The sequence below is a fragment of the Physcomitrium patens genome, chromosome 20 (genome assembly GCF_059467195.1).
Source record: "Physcomitrium patens ecotype Gransden chromosome 20, ASM5946719v1, whole genome shotgun sequence".
Classification (NCBI taxonomy): Eukaryota; Viridiplantae; Streptophyta; class Bryopsida; order Funariales; family Funariaceae; genus Physcomitrium; species Physcomitrium patens.
In genome coordinates this window covers 14,361,961-14,388,633 of record NC_143429.1, presented here as the reverse complement: position 1 = coordinate 14,388,633, position 26,673 = coordinate 14,361,961, and the positions used below count along the sequence as shown (strand labels likewise).

Sequence of the window (26,673 nt, the reverse complement as noted above, 5' to 3'; positions counted from 1 at the left end):
ACAAGAGTAAAGGATTCTTCACTCTTGTCAACTTTTTTCTTGCTTCCAGTCTAGTTTCAAGGGTCTCTAGTTTTCTTGGATTTTTGGCAATAGCCATTCCAGTTTTTTTTTTAATATATATATCAAGTTATTTCTATTTTGTCATCTTTCTTTGAGAGAAGTCTCACTCATTTATTTGTCTTTATCATATTCTTGTCCTTGACAGATTGACAAGAGTACATTTATAATATCAAAGCTTTATCTAATCTTGATTATGAGTGCATTACTTCTTTTTCTTGATAAGACATGAGTATATTAGAAGTTCCAAATTATCTTCTTCTAAATTGATATTGTCCTTAGTATTTTCTTTATTCTCAAGTTCTTTCTTCTATTTGTCTTCGGGATATTAGACATCTTCTCTTTTTTAAGTGTTATCATAGCAGAACTTGTTGAAATGAAGAGTGCAATGGCACAAATATAAGAGCAATTGAGGGAGTTAATGCTTGCGATGCATTAACTCAATTTACCACCACAAAGAGCAACAAGACTGGCAGGAAGTGAAGATATAGAAATGATCAAAGCTGCTTCAACATCTGCACCCAATCATGTCCGTTATCTTATGGTGGAACGCCCTTCTAGTATTAGAGAATCAAGAATTGCCTTGCCCAAGAAATTTGATGGCATCAGATTAAAATTTAGAGGATTTATCAATCAAGTACAACTTGTGATTGAACTTCAATCCCAAAGCTATCCAACTCTAGGATCGCAAGTTAGATTCATTGGTATACTGCTTTCAAGTTCAGCATTATTATAGTTTTCATCTTTTCTTGAACGACGAGATCCAATATTGGATAATCTAAAGGCTTTTCTGGCAGAGTTTCAATCCATGTATGGAGAACATGATGCAATTCGTGTTGCAACCAATAAGATCCATATTTTACGATAAGACAATTGATCAATAATGTTGTATGCTTCACAATTTCGACAACTTGTAACTGATATCAAGTGGGATGATGCTGCACTGATTAGCCAATTTTTCTACGGATTATAATATGAGGTGAAAAAATTCATGCTCAACTTACTTGATCCTCAAACATTGAGTCAAGCAATTGACTTTACTATGAAGTGCGACAATCACCTTTTTGAATTTTGATCTGAGAACCGTACAAGTGGACCTCAATGTTACTATAATTCAATAGCAACACCAACATCTCTTCAATACATACATTCGAAAGTAGAGGATATGTAAATTCATGTAATACGTTTCAAACCTCTTACTAAGCAAGAAAAGAATCGTCATTGACCAGAAGGATTGTGCTTATATTGTGGAAAACCTAAGCACAATGCTCAACATTGTTCAAAGAAGCGACGCAACCATAAAATGAGGAGTACTGCAATCAAAGGAGATAACATTTCAGAAAATGAATTTGTCCAGCTACAATAGAGATCGTGCGGCTGGAACCTTTTACAACGCCTAGTGAAGGTCATATCCTCTCCTCAGAACCCTCTCCATGTTTTACAATAAATCTTATTCTAGGACCTAAACATCTCAAAGGCTCTACCTTGCTAGATTCAGGAGCCTCAGCATGTTTCTTAGATGAAAAATTTGCTAAAAGACATAGCATATTTTTAGTAAAAAAAATTAAACCTATTCATGTAGAAGTCATAGATGGTCATCCGTTGTCTTCATGAGATGTTATTCATGAAACCCTTCCTATAGAATTAACAACTAATGGTCATAGTAGCTTTGTAATATTTAATATCATTAGATCTCTTTTTAATCCAATCATTTTAGATTTATCATGGCTAGAAAAATATAATCCTAAAATAGATTGGACTTCTCATAGTCTTGACTTTTTTGAAAGTATAACTAAGAGTGTAGTTAATCAAGTAGAAAGTCATAAGTCTAGTATAATAAAACCTATATTTGAGGTACAAGTACTTTCTTGTATCCTGCAAAAGAAGAATCACCTTGAGTCATTTATGCCACACCTATTTCTACCGATGGAAAGACTTCAAGAAGAATTCTAAGCCAATATCAAGATTTTCAAGATGTATTTGAGAAAAAAAATGTAGATACTCTTCTAGAACTTGATTCATATGATTGCTCAATTAACCTTTAAGAAAGAGCACAACCGCCATTTGGACCAATCTACAATTTATCTCAAAATGAGTTAGCTGAACTCAAGGAGTATATTGAAGAGAATTTGGCCAAGAACTTCATATGCTATTTCAAATTTCCAACAGAAACTCCAATTTTATTTATGAAGAAAAAAGATAGATCATTGTGGATGTATGTTGATTATCGAGGACTCAACAAAATCACTAACAAAATCAGGTACCCGCTACCTTTGATATCTAGACTTCTTGATTAGTTGAATCAAGTTAAGATCTATATAAAAATAGATCCATGGGGAGTATATAATTTGGTACGCATCAAAGAAGGAGATGAATGAAAGACTGCGTTTCGAACAAGGAATGGACATTTCGAATACAATGTCATGCCTTTTGGACTTACAAATGCACCAACAGCATTCCAACATCTAATGAATGATGTCTTTTGGGAGTTTTTAGATGATTTTGTTGTGTGTCACCTAGATGACATCTTAATCTATTCTAAGAACCCAGAAGAATATGAACTTCATATTCGCCAAGTATTACAAAAACTAAGAGATGCAGGACTTTATGTCAAGATAGAAAAGTGTGTATTTCACACTACTGAAGTCAACTTCTTAGGATACATCATTTCAAATAATGGACTTATGATGGATCTTAAGAAAGTTCAAATTATTATGAATTAGAAGATCTCAAAAACGGTAAGAGATATCCAATGCTTTTTGGGATTTGCGAACTACTATCAGATCTTCATTAAAGACTTCTCTCAAGTTGCAACTCCATTTACACGTTTGACTTACAAAGACAAACTTCAATTGAATCAAGAAGTACAAATAGCATTTGATGCTTTGAAGACAACCTTTTTTTCTACATCAATCTTCTATCGCATCGATTTTTTTAAGCCATTTATTATGGAAATAGATGCATTGGACTTTACTTTGAGTACCGTATTGTCACAAATGGGAACATATGATAAACTTCACTCAATAGTTTTTCATTCCAAAAAAATTTTAGCAGACGAGATCAACTACGAGATCTATGACAAAGAATTTCTTGTAGTTATGGATTCATTTCAAGAATGATACCATTACCTAGCAGGTCCTTCCAACCCAGTCATAGTGTATACGGATCATATGAACCTCAAATATTTTGTGTCAGCACGTGTTTTGAATCGTCACCAAGCCCATTGGAATATGTCTTTGTCAAGATTTGAATTCAAGATGACTTATCGACCAAAAAAACAACAAAGTTTGTTAGATGCACTCTCTAGACGATCTTACCTTCCACCAAAAGAAGGAGATGCTGCTTTAGATCAACAACAAACAATTCTCTTGAAGCCAAAGCATCTTCAACTTCGAGCAATGAAATCAATACTAACTGTTGATTCAACTTTTATTAGTCAAGTTCAGTCAAGTATGGCTTCTGATCCTCTTATTCATGATATTAAGAGAAATCCTTCGAAGTCTCTTGATACTTCCGAGTTTAAATTCAAGAAGAATCTACTATATTTTAAGAAACGCCTATATACTCCAGAAAGTGAAGCTCGATTACGTGTTCTTTAAGCTTGTCATAACTTTCCAGCAGCATGACATTTTGGATACAATAAGACTTTGGAACTAATATCTAGGGATTTTTGGGAGCCACAAATGTGGAAAGTAGTCAAAGATTTTGTACAATCTTGTGATGTTTGTTCAAGTTCAAAAACTCCTCGTCATCGACCTTATAGACTTCTTCAGCCATTACTCATTCCAGAACAATCAAGGTCTTTTATTTCTATGGATTTCATCATGGATCTTCCAATCTCAGGTTCTCATGACTCTATATTCGTGATAGTAGATCGTTTTACCAAGATGGCACATTTTGTACCATGTATAAAATCTATCACAAGTGAAAAAATAGCTAAGCCCTTTCTTAACAATATCTATCGCTATCATGGATTATCCAAGGATATTATATCATATAGAGGAAATCAATTTGTATCAAGATTTTGGCGAACTCTTTTTAAGATTCTAAAAGTCGATATAAAACTATCTTCAACATTCCATCTTCAAACTGATGGACAAATGGAGCGTATTAATCAAGTTTTGGATGAGTATTTAAGATGTACTATTAAATACCAACAAGATAATTGGACAACTCTTTTGCTATTGGCAGAGTTTGCTTATAATAACATGATACATTCTTCTACAAAACACCTTTTTTTTTCCAATTATGGTTATCATCCACGACTTGATACTTTTGACTTTTCAAAAGTTAATAATCCTCTTGCAAAAGATTTGGCAATTCATTTGTCAAAGCTACATGCAATGATGAAGGTGCTAATATAAAATTTTGAAGTAAGTTATTGGTTGGTTATTGACAACCTTGAGAATTAGACTTATGGTTAGGCACTTTAGTTAGTAACAATAGGTTGTTAGTGGAAAAAATAGTTAAGAAATCAAAGAATCATAACCTTTGGAATCTACTGGCCAATCGTCCATCTTCTGGTAGGATAAAGAGGTTGAGAAAAGGGAGATCGGGGCTAGACTATGAAAGTCATAAGCCGAGGTAAGCTTGGTGCTACCTCTTTGTTTTCTTTGTTTTTATTATTTTCTTATGAAGAATTGTGATTGAGAGAAGTATTGTTGAAACTATGATTAGAATATTATAGAATATGATTTTAGACTAATCGTTTCGGAGAAAATCTATGACTTTTGAGAATTGAGATTATCGAATTGTGTTGTATTAAGTGAAGACATTGAATTCTGTGTGATGAATTAAGAAACTGAATATAATAAGTAAGTTGGAGATCAGTAATTGAATTTATATAAACCGCAAAGAGAATAAGTGGGAGATGAACTGATAAGAATATGGAAGTATTGTTGAATTGATAGTCATAGAATGAATTATTTGTTGAATTAAGACGGAAGTAGTAAGCCTTGGTGTTTTGTAGTTTAATAATTGATTTCACATAACTAGAGTACAGTCAATTTTGACACTAACAGATCCAATTCTTATATCCAGTCTTTTGCTATGTTCAAATCCACCTCTATTAGTTCAATTACTTTGGTATACTAAAGCTTGAAGACAACAAGAACAACATTTTGACACTGTTGCTGGGGAAATGATATCAATATGAAATGTTAGAAATTGATTGTATGGGAGATGGAATTATATGTTGAATAAGAACGTGAGAAGAACCAGTTTTAAGGTTGCAAATATGTGAGTTATAATTCAAGGTAATATTGGTTTTAACAAGAAGAATGAAAGATTATGAGTGATAATCATGAAGGAGAGGATTATCAAAGAATTAATCGACAACGAAAGAAAGACAAGAGTGATTATGCATAAGAAATCTCCTATGGGAACAACAAAAAAGAATTGTAGGTCCAAGTAAAATCAAAGGAAGAAAAATTAAAATTCAAATAGCAAGGAGACTAGTGATAACATCAATGGCCGTGAAAGTGCAAAAAGTACCAATTGCGGTACAAATGGGAGTAGTAGGAGACCGTACTACAAGTGTGACACCATTACCTACTTTTAGTGGTTGGCCGGGCTCTGATCTTGATCATGTTATATTTCAATTCTTGATAGCTTGCGTGGCTAATAATGGTAGAACTGAAGATATTTGGTTGAGATAGTTGCTAATAACTTTAAAAGATATAGCTTTTGAATGGTATAATCGGCAACCAATGGATAGATTTTTCAATTAGGAGGCCTTGAAGAATGCCTTTTTAATCCATTTTAGACTAATTGGATTTGAAGATTGACTTAGAGAAAGTTTTATGAATAGCAAGATGTTTGCGAGAGAATTGATAGAGTCCTATTATGGTCGGGTCGCGGATATACTTTGTAAATGGCCAAATAATCAAATGCAAGATGCATTTATATTGTCGATATTAATTAACAATTTGCATCCACTAGAATTAAAAATATTTGTAAAAAAAGCTCGAGCAACTACGATAGAGGCATTGTTGGCTCGAGTAAAGGTGTGGAAAGAATGTCATTATGACCAATTGTTAACAGTGAGGGCCACGATGATTCTAAGTTCAGGAAGCCAACAAATACACTCGGAAAATGTGTTGATGAGTAAATATCCACAAATGGCTGACTCCAATGTGAAGAATGTTATATTGTAATAACCAATTAATGCTATCCCACTCCAAGCAATAGCGCCAACAACAATGACACCTTATTTTACATTGCCAACCTATCAACAATAAGAATTGTTCACATATACGACTGTTAAAGATCCAAATGAAGCCTTGTTATTAAATCTAATAAAGAAGATTGAAGAATTGGCCGTGAATTTGGCTAAAGATAAGAAAAAACGACATAAGCCTTCTAAAACAAGATCTAATGTATGGTGTAATAATTGTAAGAGACAAGATCATTTTGATATGGAATGTCCATCACCTAAACAAACGGGTATTCAATGTACATTTTGTGGAAGAAAGTACCCTTCTCAAAACTGTTGGTCTTTACAAAGGCAACAACAATTCAGTAATCAGACCATGATCCCACCGACTTAGTAGGAAGTCAATCAAGTTCAAATGAGAAATACGTATGGATGGAATTGAAATCGATCAAATCGACAAAATCGAGCATTCAATTACTTTTAAAGTCTCAATTTTAATCAAGGATCTACATCAAATCCCCAGAACTACGGGAAAGAGCAGTAGAGGTATCAGCAATATGCTCCACTGGCGTCATCGAACCAAGTACCCTCTATACTAATAGGACAATCAGAATCATTTTCTAACCATACATGGAACAAGCCTAGTAGGTATATATTGGTAGAAATACCCAATATGCCTGATGAGGGTGCAAGAAGACCACTTCATTGTTTCTTTTGTAGACAGATTAGTCATTATACTAGTGAATGTCCCAATCCCAGAGCCAGTTATGATTATGCGCCTGTATGTGGGAATTGCAAGCAGTCAGGATATACTAATCATCAATGTAATGCTCCGTTTAATTTCAATAATCGGGATTAGCAGATCCAAAGCCAAGGAAAAATGGAGGAGATAAATCAAGGTCCTCAAGATTCTCTGGTAAATCAAGTGGAATGTATCCAAGCTGTTCTTACTAAGAGTCAGAAAAAGGGGAAAGGACTAATTCAACATTTGAGTGAGCCTGAAGCGAAGGGCCAATTTGACCCAATTATGGAACCATCCAATCCGGGTCCTGACATGGACCCCTTACTTAGTATAAGACCTGAATCGATTGAGTACCCTAATGAAGTACCGATTATGAAGGCTTCAGTTCCATTTCAAGTTGTTCCGTTCTCTATACAGTTTCAAAAAACGTCTTTTTCTTTAAAGATCCTCTCAGAGGTGTGAATTCCAAAGAACCAATATCAACCCAATTGGAAGAATAATCTTACCTATTGAAAGAACTAATTTTATAGGCTTCGTCAAATTTAGTTCCAGTAGCTTTATCAATTTCTAAAATAGAGAAAATCAATTTACTTATGTCGGTGTCTAGGACTCGGAAGAAGAAACAGACATTGAGAATTATCACTAATACAAAACCATATGATATTCTAAAAGATTTTGGCACCATACAACCCACGATCTCTATGAAGCAACTATTGGCAATAGTACCTGACTGCCGAACTATCTTGAATTCCTCATTAATTCGTTGCAAATCTTGAAATAAAAAAATCCAAGAAATAAGTTTGAATCCCGATTCGGGTGCAACAATGATTGATGTCTCAATTGATGGAGTGTTACTATCGAGAGTATAAGTAGATGAAGGATCTACTGTAAAACTTATGAATGTTGCTACAATGGATGACTTATTGCCTACTATAGTAGTTTTGAGAATGGTTGACTCCTGTCGAGTTAAACCTATGGATATTTTACAAAGTATTGATATAGTAATTGTGAAGATTATCTACAAAATTGATTATATTATTTTTTGATTGCAAAGCTCTATATTGTCATACCTAATTTTATTGGGACGACCGTGGTTGTATCAAGCTAAAGCTCGAAATGATTGGAGCCATGGTACATTGATAATTGGGAAAGGTAATGATCAAATTATGCTTCAAATATACCCTGTCTAATATCACCAAAAAAATCAATTTGTCAGTTTAGAATTCACATCAGATTGTGAAGATGAGTCTGCAAAAGAAGAAATTAGTGCACTTGATCCAATTTATGCTGATACAAGATAAGTTGTCGAGCATACTAAAATGAAATACCAGTATAGGGGACCGGGAGAGTACTTAGTTCCTCCAGATGTTATGGACAATTCTGATCATATGATTATATTGGATGAATAGACAGAATATTAATCATGTTAGTATTATGGAATTGGAGTTGGAAAATTCTAATTTATCAAATTTTATGAAAGTTTCTGAAATAGAGCAGAACATTATTCCAGAGACTCCTAAAATTCCACGATGTCAACCAATTAATTTCGGTACAGAGAAGGCTCCCCAAATCATTCAGATTTATGATGGTATACAAGGTAAGGAGAAAGAAATTTGAGTGGATTACTTTTTAATGCATAAAACTGCTTTCGCATAATTGTATGCAACTTTAAAAAGAGTTCCAACTGAAGTTTGTGAGCATCGAATTATATTGGAGGAGAATGCTATACCAGTATACTAAAGACAACATTGACTTAATCCAAAATACTCATTTATAGTAAAAGAAGAATTGGATAAACTCTAGAAAGTCGGATTTATCTATCTAGTTTCTTTCAATGAATGGATTTCACCAATTATTATGGTACCAAAAAAGAATGAAAAAGTTTGCATCTGTCAAGATTTTTGCAAATTAAATAGGGCTATCAAGAAGGATTATTTTCCTTTACCATTCATGGATAGAAAATTGAATGCTATCAGTGCAAATGAATGGTATTCATTTCTTCATGGATTCTTTGGTTATAATCAAGTTAAAATTGTAAAAAAAAACCAGTTAAAAACTACTTTTACTATGGATTAGGGGACCTTTGCCTATAAAGTTATGCCATTTGGGCTTTGTAATGCACCAGCTATATTTCAAAGGATAATGATGCAAGCGTTCCAAGATTATCTACGAATTTCAATGGAAATATTTTTAGATGATTTTTGTACATTTAGTACGAGAGACAAGCATTTAGAATATCTAAGTCAATGTTTGAATCAATATGCCAAATATGGAATTTCTTTAAATTCAAAAAAATACCAATTTGGTGTGTATTCTGATAAACTGTTGGGTCATATAGTTTCGATGGCAGGCATTGCTATAGATCCACATAAAATAAAGATTATATTAGAATTAAAGCAACCAGACATTATTATGGGTGTTTGAGCATTTGTCGGCCATGTCAGTTATTATCGATGATTTATCTATTTATTCACAATTATATGCCTTTCCTTGACAAATCTCTTCAAGAAACCACTAACCGATGGGACCAGTCCATTTTGGACAAAGGAATGTACAATTGTATTCGAAATATTAAAAAAGAAATTGGTTTCAGTACCAATATTGTTAGACAAAATGATTCCAAGTTTATGTGGATGCATCTAATGTCACGATTGGTTCTATACTAAGCCAAAAAGATGACCGGGGTTTTGATCACCCTATTTATTATGCAAGTCGTTAATTGGTAGCAGCTGAAAGAAATTATACAACAACTGAAAGAGAAGTATTAGAGATGATTTATTCCATACAAAAGTTTTGACATTATCTTTTTGGTTATAAATTTGTTTTCCATGTCGACCATGATGCTTTAAAATATACGATTAATAAGTGTCAATTGAGTGGTCATATTGCATGATGGATTTTACTCTTGCACGAATTTAACTTTACTATTCAAGTAAGACAAGAAAAATCACATTCCAATGTAGACCATTTATCTCGGTTATCTAATATATTAGATAATGAACCCATTAATGATGCACTATATGATGCGGAACTATTTGCGGTAGATGTAATTACTCCAGAGTATAGTGAAATAATTCAATACTTGAAATTTCAAACCTTCCCACCTAATTTTAATGAAAATCTTAAATGATGCTTAATATTAAAATGTGCACCTTACACGATGATTGGTGAATCTTTATATAAACAAGGCAAGGATGGAGTTTTGCAATGCTGTATTTATGAGATTGAAGTGAGTACTATATTGGAAGGTTGCCACTTAGATAATTGTGGTGGACATTTTGCAGAAGACAGCATGACTCGTAAAGCTTTACAGGCTGATTATTGGTAGCCAACAATGTTTGTAGATGCCTACCAATTTGTCCATCATTGTGACCCATGTCAGAGAATGGGTCAACTTACTGGAACTTCAGTAATGCAATTGGTACCAATTCTGGCTCAAGCGCCTTTTGAAAAATGGAGAATTGATTTTGTGGGACCAACTGTACTAGCCTCGAGAAATGGACAAAAATAGTATATATTGGTAGCAATAAATTACATAACAAAATGGGCTGAAGCCATATCTACGAAAACTGATAGTGCAAGTACATTAGCAACCTTTTTGTATGAAAATATTATTACATGGTTCGATTGTCCACTAGAATTGGTTAATGATCGAGGAACTTATTTTATAAATAATACAATCGAAGCACTTGCAGCTAAATATGAGATAAAACATTGTAAGACTACACTGTATTATCCTAGAGCCAATGGAAAAACGGAAAAGACTAATGGAATTTTGTATAAAATCTTAACAAAAATAGTTTCAGGAGCGGGAATAGATTGGGACACTAAGTTGTTTGCAACTTTATAAGCATACTGTATTGCATATAAATTTACTACCAATGCTACCCCTTTTCAATTGGTTTATGGCCAGGAAGCAATATTACCTATTGAATTGGAAGTCCAAATTATACAAATTGCTATAGATAATAGATTGGAAGATCATGATTCATTACAGCACCATTTAGAAGAATTGGAAAAATTGGATGAAACTAGAGCCAATGCATTAATAATAATGAAAACTACACAAAAACGAAGGAAGACTTATTATGATAGTAAGTTTAGACCAAAGGCTTTTATACCAAATGATTTGATACTTTTTTATGATAGTCGATTTAATAATTTTCTAGAAAAATTTTAAGTTCGATGGTATGGGCCATATCAAGTTATTGACGGATTTCCAAATGGTTCAATGCAATTAGAAGATTTTATGGATACTAAATTTATAACACGGATCAATGGCAATTGGTTTAAATTTTACTATACTTAAACCCTAGACGGATTTTCTGTTACAAAAAGAGGAGTTGATACAATTGATTGGACCATAGTAAGAAGTAAGAGGGGGGCTCTTGACAAGCATCGTATTTTCTTTTGTGGTTAAGGAGAAGTGGATAAGAGAAAAGGAGATGATGGCGAACATGATGTGTAACAAAGTAAGAATGGAAACCGATTGGAAGGAACGACAAGAGTGACTGCAAGTAGAGGTTGCAATGTTGCACACTAAACTAGCCGCATTAGCAAAGGAGGCCAATAATTTAGTGCAGACCAATACGTCAATTTCAGCGACAACACCTTTGGTGATACCTTTGAAACTGAAAGAAGAATGGCATAAGATGTTGGAGAAGCGCGACAACCAAATTGCCATCTTGAGTCTTAGGTATGAGAATTGGGTTTGTTGAATGAAGATTTGACAGCATTTGGATGGAGAACCATCGAATATCCAAGCAAATGACGAAGATATAACAAAGGAAGAGGTCAGCAATTCAAAGGGTGGTAAGCCAACGCCATTAATTAAAGATGCCAATGCTGCTTCGTCTTTATAAGTTGAGGCCAAATAATGTTTGTGAGGACGTTGTACAATTAGGAGTGGAGCTATGTAGAATAAGTAAATAAATTTTGTGGTAAGTTACTAGTTGGTTATTGACAACCTTGAGAATTAGACTTATGGTTAGGCACTTTAGTTAGTAACAATAGGTTGTTAGTGGAACAAATGGTTAAGAATTCAAAGGATCATAATCTTTGGAATCTGCTGGCCGACGGTCCATCTTTTGGTAGGATAAAGAGGTTGAGAAAAGGGAGATTGGGGCCAGACTGTGAGAGTCATAAGCTAGGGTAAGCTTGGTGATACCTCTTTATTTTCTTTGTTTTTATTATTTTCTTATGAAGAATTGTGATTGAGAAAAGTATTGTTGAAAGTGTGATTAGAATATTATAGAATATGGCTTTAGACTAATCGTTTCGGAGAAAATCTATGACTTTGAGAATTGAGATTATCGAATTGTGTTGTATTAAGTAAAGATATTGAATTCTGTGTGATGAATTAAGAAATTGAATATAATAAGTAAGTTGGAGATCAGTAATTGAATTTATATAAACCGCAAAGAGAATAAGTGGGAGATGAACTGATAAGAATATGGAAGTATTGTTGAATTGATAGTCATAGAATGAATTATGTGTTGAATTAAGATGGAAGTAGTAAGCCTTGATATTTTGTAGTTTGATAATTGATTTTAGATAATTAGAGTATAGTCAATTGTCACACAAACAGACTCAATTCATATAACCAATCTTTTCTTGTATTCGAACCTACCTCTATTAATTCAATTGCTTGGGTATATTGAAGCTTGAATACAACGAGAACAATAAGAAGCTTCCTAGAAGCTTTATAGATTTTGCTTTGACTTTATAGATATTTTTAATTAACTTTTTGGAATTTGAAACATGGTCAACAAGTTGGCCATATGCCACACATGTTGTTAGGTTGAAGACCAAGCTAATTATGTAGCCCACATGTAGAAAAACTTACATTGTAAGTCAAGGCATGTGTCTTACAAAGTCAACACGTATTAGAGGTCCTATAGAATGTTACTACGTAGCCCATAATTAAATAGTATATATAGAGACAAGAGTGAAGGCATCTTCACTCTTGTCAATTTCTTTCTTGCTTCCAGTCTAGTTTCAAGGATCTCTTATTTTCTTGTCTTTTGGCAATAGTCATTTCAATTTCTTTTTTAATATACATATCAAGTTATTTCTATTTTGTCATCTTTCTTTGAGAGAAGTCTCACTTGTTTATTTATCTTTATCATGTTTTTATCCTTGATACTTCCACAATTCCATCATGCCACTAGTTTGTGTTGACTTCATGTTGAGTTGATGCTTAAGATGATCTTAGATATGCTTGATGGGATTCAAATCGCATGATTGTGCTGGTTATTATAGTACCTTCAATTCCAAGTCCTCTAGGCAAGCTTTGGCCAGCTTTGATGTGTGTTTGGGATTGTTATTTTGGTAGAAGATAACGTCATCTATGTCCAACTTATAGTATTCCAAATTGCAAAATGACTTGTTATTGAGAATCTGATAGTAGAATTCAATGTTGAGATTATTTTGAATGTTTGTGAGATACTCAACGTCCTTTGCGATGATGCAGTCCTACACCATGATCGATCGTCTGTTGTGCTTCACTATGGCATTGCAAGTCTGGGTGGAGATTGGCTCACCCCACTACTTCCAAGACCACATCCTACTATCAGAGCCAATCTTGTTGATTTGTATTTCATCAGACCAAACAACTTTGCATTAGACATGTATTGTCTAGTCTCTGTGACGTTGATAAAATACAGATCGACAAGATTGGCTCTAACAGCAGGGTGTGGTGTTGGAAGCGATGGGGTGAGTCAATCTCCAACCAGACTTGCAATGCCATAGTAAAGCATAGTGGAGGATCAATCATGGTGTAGGACTGCATCATCGCAAAGGGCGTTGAATATGTCACAAATATTCAAAATAATCTCAACATTGAATTCTACTATCAGATTCTCAATGACAAGTTGTTTTGCAGTTTGGAATACTATAAGTTGGACATAGATGACGTTATCTTCTACCAAAATAACAATCCCAAACACACATCAAAGCTGGCTAAAGCTTGCCTAGAGGACTTGGAATTGAAGGTACTATAATAGCCAGCACAATCATGTGATTTGAATCCCATCAAGCATATCTAGGATCATCTTAAGCATCAACTCAACATGAAGTCAATGGAAGCTAGCGGCATGATCGAATTGTGTGAGAGGGTTGAGAAGGAATTGGAGGACATAACATAAGAAGTGATTTTGAATCTAGTGGACAACATGCCTTGCCACGTAGAGGTGGATTTGAAGGCAAAGGACGACGCAACAAAGTATTGATTTATAAGTCACAAAATTGTCTTAATGTATCATGCATACATTTTTTTGGCTAGAAGTTTTGTACTAGCGCAATTGCTATGGCTTTTACACTGTATAATTAAAACATATTATTGACTTTTGTTTTCAAAGTATGAATCAATCGGAGCATGTAAAGTGGAGATATCAAAAAAAGTATGATGAATAAGTAAACATTAAGACAATTTTGTGAGTCAGTGTAATTAGGGTTGATTTCAATATTTAAAAATCAAAAAAGACATTAAGATATTTGGTATCTTTGTTGGACTTTATAATTATCTCTAATTTCATTATAATTTTGAATTTTCTTTCAAACAAAATATTTAAAGAGTGTCTAAAATAAAGTGTGGAATCAATTTATTTTTTTAATGGTCGTATGTAATTCAATGGTTCAAACTCTTCATATATTTGTGATAAATGTATTTGGAATAATAAGCCTATGTGTAATAAATAATTGCTTTGAGATTAAAATTTATTATTTAATTCAATCATTCTCAAATTTTATGCTTAAATTTTATCATATCATCGATGTTTGTTTATTTTTAAGGAAATTTTTAGTCAATACATTAATTTTTAACAAATACATTCAAAATCTAATATAATTATTGATACTACTTTCTACAACTTCTTGATAATATTTGCCTAGATTGGCATCGGGCTAAACATTAATTGGCTAAATAAAACATAAGAACAAAAGACTTATTAGGATTATTTGTAAATTCATTGCATATATACAAAGAAGTACTTGAGTAGCACAATGTCACGGACATACATATAATTACCTATATGAATAGATAAAAGTATGTAAAAGTAGGTTAATTGTGTAATATCTTCTAGAGAAGCTTCTTAAAAGCTTCATAGACGCTGCTTTGACTTTATAGGAGTCTATAGTTGACTTTTAGGTTAGAAACTTGGTCAACAAGTTAGCCATGTGCCACGCATGTTGGAAGCTTAAAGAACAAGCTAACTACGTGGTCCATCCATAGAAAACTTGCCTTGCAAGCAAAGGCATGTGGCCTAGAAAGTCAACATATATTGGAGGTCTTATAGAACATCGCCACGTGGCTTCTAGTTAGATAGTATATATAGAGGCAAGAGTGAAGCCCTCTTCACTCTTGTCAACTCCTTTCTTGCTTCTAGTCTAGTTTCAAGGGTCTCTAGTTTTCTTGTATTTTGGCAATAGCCATTCCAGTTTCTTTCTTAATATACATATTTCTATTTTGTCCTATTTCTTTTTGAGAAAAGTCTCACTTACTCTTTAGCTTTCATCGAGTTCTTGTCCCTGACAGATTGACAAGAGTACACTTACAATATCAGAGCTTTGTCTTTTCTTGATTAAGAGTGGATTACCCCTTTTTCTTGATAAGACATAAGCGCATTAGAAGTTGCGGATTACCCTCTTTTAAACTGATATTGTTCTTAGTATTTTCTTTGTTATCAATTCCTCTCTTCTATTTGTTTTGAGCGTTGTTAGACATCTTCTCTTTTCTAAGTGCTACTATGGCAGAGCTTGTTGAAATGAAGAGTGCAATGGCACAGATGCAAGAACAATTGAGGGAGTTAATGCTTGCGATGCATCAACTCAATTTACCACCACAAGGAGCAACAAGAATGGTAGGAAGTGAAGATATAGAGATGATTGGGGCTGCTTCAACATCTGCACCAAACCATGTCCCTTCTCCCAGAATGGAACACCCTTCGAGTGTTAGAGAACCGAGAGTTGCCTTACCCGAGAAGTTTGATGGTACCAGATCCAAGTTTCGAGGATTCATCAATCAGGTCCAACTAGTGATTGAACTTCAACCCCAGAGCTATCCAACTCCAGGGTCACAAGTAAGATTCATTGGTACACTTCTTTCAGGTTCAGCATTGTCATGGTTTTCATCTTTTTTTGAACGACGAGATCCAATATTGGATAATCTGGAGGCTTTTTTGGCAAAGTTTCGATCCATGTTTGGAGAACATGATGCAATTCGTGTTGCAACCAACAAGATCCGTATTTTGCGACAAGGTAATCGATCAGTAACATTATATGCTTCGCAATTTCGACAACTTGCAACTGATATCAAGTGGGATGATGCCGCACTTGTGAGTCAATTTCTCTACGGATTACAATATGAGGTAAAGAAATTGATGCTTAATTTACCTGATCCTCAAACATTGAGTCAAGCAATTGACTTTGCTGTGAAGTGCGACAATCGACTTTTTGAATTTCGATCCGAGAGTCGCACAAGTGGGCCTCAACGTTACTACAATTCAATGGCGACACCGACGTCTCCTCAACACATACCTTCGAAAGTAGAGGATATGCAAATTGATGCGGTACGTTTCAAACCTCTTACTGAGCAAGAAAAGTCTCGTCGTCGACAAGAAGGATTGTGCTTATATTGTGGAGAACCTAAGCACACTGCTCAACATTGTCCAAAGAAGCGACGTAACTACAAAATGAGGAGTACGGCTGTCAAAGAAGACAGTATGTCAGAAAACGAGTATGTCCAGCTACAATAGGGACCGTGCGGCTGGAATCTTGTACAACTTCTAATAAAGGTCCTATCCTCTCCTCAAAACCATCTCCTTGTTTTATAATAGATGTGCGTTTAGGACCTAATAATTACAAAGCCTCTGCCTTGGTAGATTCAGGAGCCTCATCTTGTTTTTTAGATGAAGAATTTGCTAGATGTCATAGAATATCATTAATACAAAAAACTAAACCTGTACACGTAGAAGTCATAGATGGTCGTCCGTTGTCTTCTGGAGATGTAACTCACGAAACACTTCCTGTAGATGTAGTAATAAATGGTCATAGTAGTTGCGTAATTTTTAATATAATTAGATCTCCCTCTAATCCAGTAATTTTAGGCTTATCATGGTTAGAAAAGTATAATCCTCGAATAGATTGGATTTCTCGTAAACTTGATTTTCCTCAGAGCATTAGTAACAGTTCTATTAACAAAGTAAAAAACCATGAGTCTAGTATAGTAAAACTCACACCTATAGGTGCAAAAGCATTTATACACGCAGCAAAAGAAGGATCAACTTTTGCTATTTATGCTGCACCTATTTCTGAAAGCGTAAAGACTTCAAGTGGCATTCCAAGTCAATATCAGGATTATCAAGACGTTTTTGAGAAAAAGAATGCAGATATTCTTCCTGAGCATCGCCCATACGATTGTTCAATCGATCTCAAGGAAGGAACTCAGCCACCATTTGGACCAATTTACAGTTTATCACAAGATGAGTTGGCTGAACTCAAGACATATATTGACGAGAATTTAGCGAAGAATTTCATACGCCATTCAAAATCTCCAGCAGGAGCTCCAATTTTATTCGTAAAGAAAAAAGATGGATCTTTACGAATGTGTGTTGACTATCGAGGACTCAACAAGATCACCATCAAGAACAGGTATCCATTACCTTTGATATCAGGACTCCTTGACCAGTTAAATCAAGCTAAGATCTATACAAAAATAGATCTAAGAGGAGCATATAATCTAGTACGGATCAAAGAAGGAGATGAATGGAAGACTGCGTTTCGAACCAGGTACGGGCATTTTGAATATAATGTCATGCCTTTTGGACTCACGAATGCACCAGCTGCTTTTCAACATCTCATGAATGATGTATTTCGTGAATTCTTAGACAATTTTGTCGTCTGCTACCTAGACGATATCCTGATTTATTCTAAGAATGTTGAAGAACATGAAATACATGTTCGTCAAGTATTACAAAAACTCAGAGATGCAGGATTTTACGCCAAGATGGAAAAGTGTGTATTTCACACTACTCAAGTTGACTTTTTAGGATACATCATTTCAAATGATGGTCTTATGATGGATTCTAAGAAAGTCCAAACAATCATGGATTGGAAGATTCCAAAGACTGTGAGAGATGTCCAATGTTTCTTGGGATTTGCCAATTACTATCGGATCTTCATCAAAGACTTCTCACGAGTTGCAGCTCCACTAACACGCTTGACTAGTAAAGATAAATTCCAATGGAATCAAGAAGCGGAAGCAGCATTTGAAGCCTTGAAGACATCGTTTGTCTCTGCACCAGTCTTATATCGTGTTGATTTTTCCAAGGCATTTTTTATGGAAACAGACGCATCGGATTTTACCTTGGGTGCAGTTTTATCACAAATGGGAACAGATGACAAACTTCATCCGATAGCTTTTCATTCAAGAAAATTCTCAGCAGCCGAGATCAATTATGAGATCCACGATAAAGAACTTCTTGCAATCGTGGATTCCTTTCAAGAATGGCGTCATTATCTAGAAGGTGCTTCTAGTCCAGTCACTGTGTATACAGATCACAAGAACCTCGAGTATTTCATGTCAGCACGCGTGTTGAATCGTCGTCAAGCTCGTTGGAGTATGTCTTTGTCAAGATTCGACTTCATTATCACTTATCGGCCAGGAAAACAACAAGGTTTGTCCGATGCCCTGTCTAGACGTTCTTATTTTGCACCAAAAGAAGGAGATGCAGCTTTTGAGCAACAAAGAACGGTCCTCTTGAAACCGGAGCAATTTCATCTCCGAGCAGTGAAATCAACACTGACTGTTGATTCAACTTTTCTCAAGCAAATCCAGTCCAGTATGTCCTCAGACCCTCTTATTCATGATATCGAGAATAATTCTTCCAAGTCTCATGATTCTTCTAAGTTCGAGTTCAAGAATAATCTATTATATTTTGAAGGACGCCTATATGTTCCAGAAGGAAAAGCACGTTTGCGTGTTCTTCAAGCACGTCATGACTTTCCAGCAGCAGGTCACTTTGGATATAATAAGACTCTGGAACTCATATCAAGAGATTTTTGGTGGCCACAAATGTGAAAGTCAGTCAAAGACTTTGTACAATCATGTGATATTTGTTCAAGATCAAAAATTCCTCGACATCGACCTTACGGACTTCTTCAGCCATTACCTATACCAGAACAACCATGGTCTTCTGTTTCTATGGATTTCATCACAGATCTTCCAAACTCAAGATCTTATGATTCTATATTTGTGATAGTAGATCGTTTCACCAAGATGGCAATTTTTATGCCATGTACAAAATCTATCACAGGTGAAGAAACAGCTAAGCTTTTCATTAATAATATCTATCGCTATCATGGATTACCTAAAGATATCATATCGGATAGGGGAACTCAATTTGTGTCGAGATTCTGGAGGACTCTTTTCAAGATTTTAAAAGTGGACATAAAGCTATCTTCAGCTTTCCATCCTCAAACTGATGGACAAACAGAGCGCGTAAACCAAGTCTTGGAACAGTATTTAAGGTGTACCATCAACTACCAACAAGATGATTGGACAAACCTTCTGCCATTGGCAGAGTTTGCTTATAATAATACGGTACATTCCTCCACGCAACAAACACCTTTCTTTGCCAATTATGGCTATCATCCACGACTTGATACTTTTGATTTTTCAAAAGTTGATAATCCTGCAGCAGAAGATATGGCAAATCGGTTGTCAGAGTTACATGCAATAATGAAGGCGCAGTTGAAGAAAGCTCAAGAACGACAAAAGATAAATGCAGATGTATATCGTAAAGAGCAACCACAACTCAACGTGGGTGATAAGGTATGGCTACTTCGTCGCAATATCAAGACCACTCGACCTTGTGACAAATTGGACTATCGTAGGCTTGGCCCCTTTTCTGTTTCTGAACAGATCAATCCAGTTGCATATCGGTTACATCTACCGGAGTCAATGAAGATCCATCCTGTATTCCACGTGTCTCTTCTTGAATCATATAAGACAGTGGATATACAAGGAAGAAGACAAATGCCACCGCCTCCTATAGAAGTAGATAATAATGAAGAATTTGAGGTGGAAGAGATATTAGACTCAAGGCGGCGCCGAAATAAGCTGGAATATCTTGTTCATTGGCGCGGATATGATATTAGTGAGCGCACATGGGAGCCATCCAGGAATCTAGCAAATGCATCAGCTAAAGTCAAAGTTTTTCATCAACGACATCCATCAAAACCAAGATGAAAACCTCTCTTATAAAAGACACAAGATTGAGGAAGTTATGAAGGCCTCAATAGTGATCAAATAACAGGGTGGTCTTCTCGCCTTGGAATGGGACACTATCGATGGCTAAGAGGACCCATCAACTATCTTCGAAGAGAACAAAGATCAGAGTATGTAGCAAATATAATTCGCCGCATATTAGATTTTCTCAATATATAATCACCGCTCCTCGTGGAACTCGTCCCTAGAAGGGGGGGTAATGTCACGGACATACATATAATTACCTATATGAATAGATAAAAGTATGTAAAAGTAGGTTAATTGTGTAATATCTTCTAGAGAAGCTTCTTAAAAGCTTCATAGACGCTGCTTTGACTTTATAGGAGTCTATAGTTGACTTTTAGGTTAGAAACTTGGTCAACAAGTTAGCCATGTGCCACGCATGTTGGAAGCTTAAAGAACAAGCTAACTACGTGGTCCATCCATAGAAAACTTGCCTTGCAAGCAAAGGCATGTGGCCTAGAAAGTCAACATATATTGGAGGTCTTATAGAACATCGCCACGTGGCTTCTAGTTAGATAGTATATATAGAGGCAAGAGTGAAGCCCTCTTCACTCTTGTCAACTCCTTTCTTGCTTCTAGTCTAGTTTCAAGGGTCTCTAGTTTTCTTGTATTTTGGCAATAGCCATTCCAGTTTCTTTCTTAATATACATATTTCTATTTTGTCCTATTTCTTTTTGAGAAAAGTCTCACTTACTCTTTAGCTTTCATCGAGTTCTTGTCCCTGACACACAACAAGGTGATTCTATTTACAAATGTAATGTTTATCTAAAGAAGTTATTTATAAAAGTATGGCAAAGTACTTCAAGTTTTTTGCTTCTTTTCTATTTTTAGTAATAAAAATAAACTTTAAATCTCTCTAACTATTTGTAATCAACTCAAAGATAAAAATATAAGTAAGATTTATAGTTCAACATGACCTTTTCTTAATTCTCGAAGGTAATTAAAAATGATTATAACATGAGTTAAAAACAACCGAGCAATTCCATAGTAACTAAGGACTCTAATTGAAAGTCCATTAAGCCCTTCCAATGTTCTAATAGCTATTAAGGGTAAACAAATAATATTATATCAATAATAATGTGAGCTAAATAAATCCCCCCTCCCTCCCCCCTCCCATAGTGGAAAGATAAATTAGTCACAAGCTCTAGTACAATGGATTTAGCCCTAATCATTTAAGATTTAGTCCTAAATCATTCAAAGGAAGAGCTCAATCAATCCAATTAGTCAAGGTTTAGTCAAGCAATGTCCCTTCTTGACTCAATTAAACTTTTAAAATCCTTCTTATCTTGGCTGAAGGTATCCTTTGCTTAACTTATCCTCTAAAATTTATTCAATGGCACCTCGATTAGCCCTAATTAAGCCACTTAGTCCGTTGATCCTTAATTAATTAAATTACTTATTTTATTACTTTTTATAAAATTCTTATCGGATTATTAATTGATGACTTAATTACTTACTTAATTAATTATTTTTGGTTCCTTTATCTTTTATTTTTTATTTTTTTATTTTATTTAATTTTAATTTTTTTTGTTGCCTTCAAATTATTTTCTTTTTATTTTCTTTTTATGTTTTTCCTTATCCTTTCTTGATTTTTATTCGGAAATTCTCAACTTTGAATTACTTATCTTTAATCAATTTCCAATCAGCCATCAACCCAATTAATCGCCTCAATCAACTGATCCTCCTTGCCTTGCTGTCTTTATTTTTTTGCTTTTCATTATCTTTTCCTTACTTTTCTTTTCTTTTCTTTTCTTTTTTATTTATATTTATATTTATATTATTTTTAAAATATTCATTTAATTTAATTTAATTTAATTATATTTTATTTTATTTTTCGAAATTAAATTCCCCTTCCAAGCCAGACGTCAAACATTCATAACTTCCTAAAATTAATCCGAATCGGATGTTTTCTTCCCCTAATGTTGTTGATTTTCTGCCCTCTTCCCAATGGACCATTCACAATACATACATGACTCGCCACTCATGTACCGCCAGCTATCGAGCAAGCGTCCAGCAACTTAATTAACCATACAAGTAATCACATTCATTAACCACCATACACTTGGTGAACTTATCAATGTAACATAAAATTTGAGCTATGGAATATTAGCCCTAAACAAGACAACTGTTCATGCATTGCCTTTCTATTATTACTTTTGGGATCAAGGCTAACTTGATGCTCAAAATACGTCAACAACATGGGCATGAATTGAGCAATCCTAAATCAGCCTAACTTTGAATTATAACCAAATTTCGGCAGCCCTCCTGCACCACCGGAAGCACCAAAAATTTCACAAGTCACCACAATTCTTCCAAGCACATCTAGTGATTCACATTCAAATTCAAGGCCCATTCACCTCATCACCGCCATATTGTGCTCAGCTCCTCAGATCCGCACTTCCAGCCGTCTCTTTACCTCCAGCTCATGCTCAGCTCCTCATTCCAAAAATTTAGCAAGCCCTTGATCTAAACAACATGCCCATGAACAGCAGGGATCCCCTGATCTACATACGTGCATCCAGAAAATTTCAGCAAGGGCTCCGCCATTAACTGCAGCCCCTCTCTCTCAAAAACTCGTCTCCCACTCTCTAGTTCACGCTGACCTCTTCGCTTCCGCACTTCGCTGCTCTCGACGGCTTCTCTCTCTCTCCGCGGCGCCTCCTTGCCCTTGGCCTGCTCGTGATCTGCCGCGCATGCTCGCTGCTCTCAATGGCCATCCCTCGACCCGGGCTCCGCTCGCTCTAATCTGCCACTTGTCTCGTCGTTGCACCCTCGCTATCCCATTTAGACGCCATTCGAGAGACTCTGACTGTCTCGACAGCCCTGTTGGAAATCTTCGTCAGCCGCGAGATTCTCGAGAATATTCCCCCAGGAAATCCGAAATTCCCCCGCAAGCTCGGGGGGAGGGGAGAATTGAAAATTTTCAAAAAATAAAATAGCAACTTTTGGCGACTTCGCCCTGCCGAGCCCATGGCCGCCTAATATATTGAGTAATTTTGGCCTCCTTGTCAAAGGAGTGGTAAGGTCATGGCCACCCTCTCCTTTTTTCCTTTTATTTCTTTTATTTTTTGCAACTTCTTTTCTCCTTTTTATTTATTTATTTCTTATTTCTTATTTTTATTTTTATTCTTTTTCCAAAAAAATCCAGCTTGGATGCGACTCTTTTCTCTTGCAACCAAAAAAAAAAACTTTGACAATTCAGGTGGACATGCGATTTTCTCCCTTTTCCTTTTGTTTTCATATTTTAATTTTTTTTAATTTTTTAATTTTTATTTTATTTATTTATTTTAATTTTTTTTTCCAATTTTTGTTTTGATTTCTCTCAATTCCCAATTTAAAGACAATTCCACAATTATCCAAAAAGACTTAACAAGACTCCCTAAGGAATTAAGGAATTCCCAATTCTCCTGAATTGTTCAAGGGCCTTGTTCCACTCAATGTTCTTTTTCTAGTTGCTTCCCAATGATAGGTTGTAGCACCGATTTTTTAAGTTGGCAAAAAATAAAACCATTAAAAATAAAAGAAAATTAAAAGAAAATAAAGGATCACCAATGAAGAAAAAAAATAAAAAGGAGTAAAATAATTAATATCTTCATTTAATGTGGCTAATTATGATGAAATTTTTCACTAATAAATCGGTAGAGTTGGGTCTATTAAATTCCGTAGTAGTAGTAGTAGATTTTGCTGATTTTTTTTTATTAGTGATTGGAATAATTGACACTAATTACTAAAATCTCCTCTTAATATCATTCTAAGACTTCTAACTTCAATGTGTTGAAAAGCACATGATATGTTATATTCTTCCATGACCCTTGGCGATGAGGCTAGTTCTAATTTACATGGATTCAAGGATTTGATTTGATAGATCTTAATTCAATTTTGGACCTTTTTTTTTTGTTCAATGCTAATTAAATTACCTTTAAATTTAAAAATAACCTTCTTGAGGCCTATTTCGCCTACTTAGCCATAATCGTTGGCTTCACCTATACTAATTATCTTATTTTAACACTCATTAATACTAATTAATAGGTTTTACTCCAAAAATGATTGAATGAGCTAGTTTTTTAGCTCACAAGTACATGAGTTTCATCTTATTTATAACTTTGGATGGCTTTACCCAAAACTTAAATAATTATAATTATTAGTTTTATAAATCATAATACACAACAAGCAATGAGGACGAAGAGAGCACACAAGAGTTTGGGTATCCAAGAAGGGAGATACATCTACTTGATGAGTGGTAGATGAATCACATCTTGCCTCAACATGAAGTGGAGTAGGCCAATGTGGCATCATTGGAGGATCCTTTGAACATGTGTGAGACCATCGAATCAAAAGATGCAAGCAAATGGAAGTTGGCCATGCAAAAAGAGTACGACTCCTTCATGGCCAATCGTATGTGGGAATTGGCTGCTCTTCCAAAGGATCGCAAGAGCATCAGATGCAAGTGGGTGCTTCGCACTAGGAAGAATGCTTCAAAGCACATCATGCACCACAAGGCAAGGTTGGTGGCCAAAAGATATTCTCAAGTTGCGGAAGTGGACTTCCTTCAGACCTTTGCTTCTATAGCCAAGTTTACCACCATTCGGTACATCCTTGCACTTAGAGCGGCCTTAGACTTGGAGATTCACTAAATGGATGTGAAGACAACATTCTTGAATGGAGAGTTGAAGGAAGTCATCAACATAGACTATGTGCAAGGATTTGAGCAAGAAGGCTTTGATCGTCTTCTGTATAAGCTCAAGTAGTAATTGTATAGACTCAAGCAATTACCAAGAGCATGGTACCAATGAATTGACTTGTTCTTCATCAAGGAGGGCTTCACGAGGAGCGAAGCGGACCACTCTTTGTACATCAAACATAGGGGTGAGTATTTGATGAAAGTGCTCATCGATGTAGATGACTTAATCATCTTGGCTAGTATTTTGGCCAAATTGACATAGCTCAAGGCCAAATTTAAGGAGGATTTTGAGATGAGCGATCTAGAGAAGTTAAAGTATTACCTTGGAGTTGAATTAGAGAGGGATCACGAGGCACGCACCATCACCATGAGCCAAAGAAAGTACATTGAAGAGGTTCTCAAGCACTTCAACATGAAAGAGTGTAATCCCACTGAGACCCAGTTGATGTAAATGTCAAGTTGTTGAAGCTCTCGGAGGAAGAGTTTGAGACGGTTCAAGGTGAGATGGAAGGCAAGTCATACAAGGTGGGAGTTGAATCTTTGATATATGCCATGGTGGGCACACAAGCTGACTTTACATTTTTGGTGAGCATGGTGAATCAATTCATATCTAAAGCTGGTTCAATACATTGGAGTGCCGTAAAGCACATCATGCGATACTTACAAGGTACCTTGGACCACAAGTTGTGCCTTGGTGGTAAGGACATTATTTTGGGGAGGTATTGTAATACGGATTGCATCGGTAACACAAGCGAGCATCGGTCTACAGCGGGGTACATATTCTTTATTGGAATTGATGGAATTTTGTGGAATTACAAGAGGCATCCAACCATTGTCTTATCTACAATGGATGCAAAATACTTGGTCGCTAGCCAATGCACTAAAGAGGCCATTTGGCTCGACAAGCTTTTGATGGATGTCGGGCTTGTTCAGGAACAAGCAACGACCATCATGTGTAATAATCAAGTGTGCATTACACTTGCAAAGAACCCCACACATCACTCACGCTCAAAGTACATTGATGTGTAATATTACTTCATTCGAGAGAAATTAGAGAGCAACAAGATTAGCTTGAAGTATTGTCCAACGGAAGAAATGGTGGTAGATGTGTTGACCAATGTATTTGCGAGAAGCCACATCAAAGGTTAGCAAAAGACATGGGATTATAAGATGACAATTACTTGCAAAGTGAGAGTGTTAGAGTTTATATTTGCTCATAATTATTAGGGGATTATGAATAGATATGTATCGTGGTAGAAATTGGAGGAAAAGAAAAAGGGGAGAAAATAAGGAGAGGTGAATGGTCAAAGAGGTAGAACCAGTCCACTTGCCTTGACCAAGCCAAGTCATAGAAGTGGTAGAAAAGTCAAGTAGATAGTAGCAAAAGTCATGAAGGCAGCCATGAGGCCTATGTGGGCTAAAGTGGCTTACAAGTTGCTTGAAAAGGTACTAGAAAGGTGCCAAATTGGTAGTATAAAAAAGACCTTTGAAAGAAGGCAATATCTCACTTTAAGCATTCTTTGGCAAACCTTGTGTGTTCTATTTGCTTATACAACCATTTCTCTACCTCTATTGAACTTCAATACAAAGTACACCATGCTTTCGCTGATTCTTTGTAATTTTTGATGTGGGCAAGTTGATTGTCCACCAAGTTCAGTCCAATGATGGACATTGTCTTCTTTACATGCCAATCGTAGTCCTTCCTCACTTTTGATCATTGTCAAAGGATGGAGGTTCTTCGGTGTTATCCA

General features: G+C 35.3%; 1 protein-coding gene across 1 annotated transcript; it reads left to right on the top strand.

The window, feature by feature from the left end:
* The first annotated feature begins 24,933 nt into the window (after positions 1 to 24,933).
* Positions 24,934 to 25,951, top strand: LOC149987311 (secreted RxLR effector protein 161-like). Its single transcript, XM_090245091.1, has 2 exons — positions 24,934 to 25,024; positions 25,365 to 25,951. Exons 1-2 carry the CDS (start codon positions 24,934 to 24,936, stop codon positions 25,949 to 25,951), a joined length of 678 nt encoding a protein of 225 aa, XP_090101217.1.
* Positions 25,952 to 26,673: the final 722 nt, after the last annotated feature.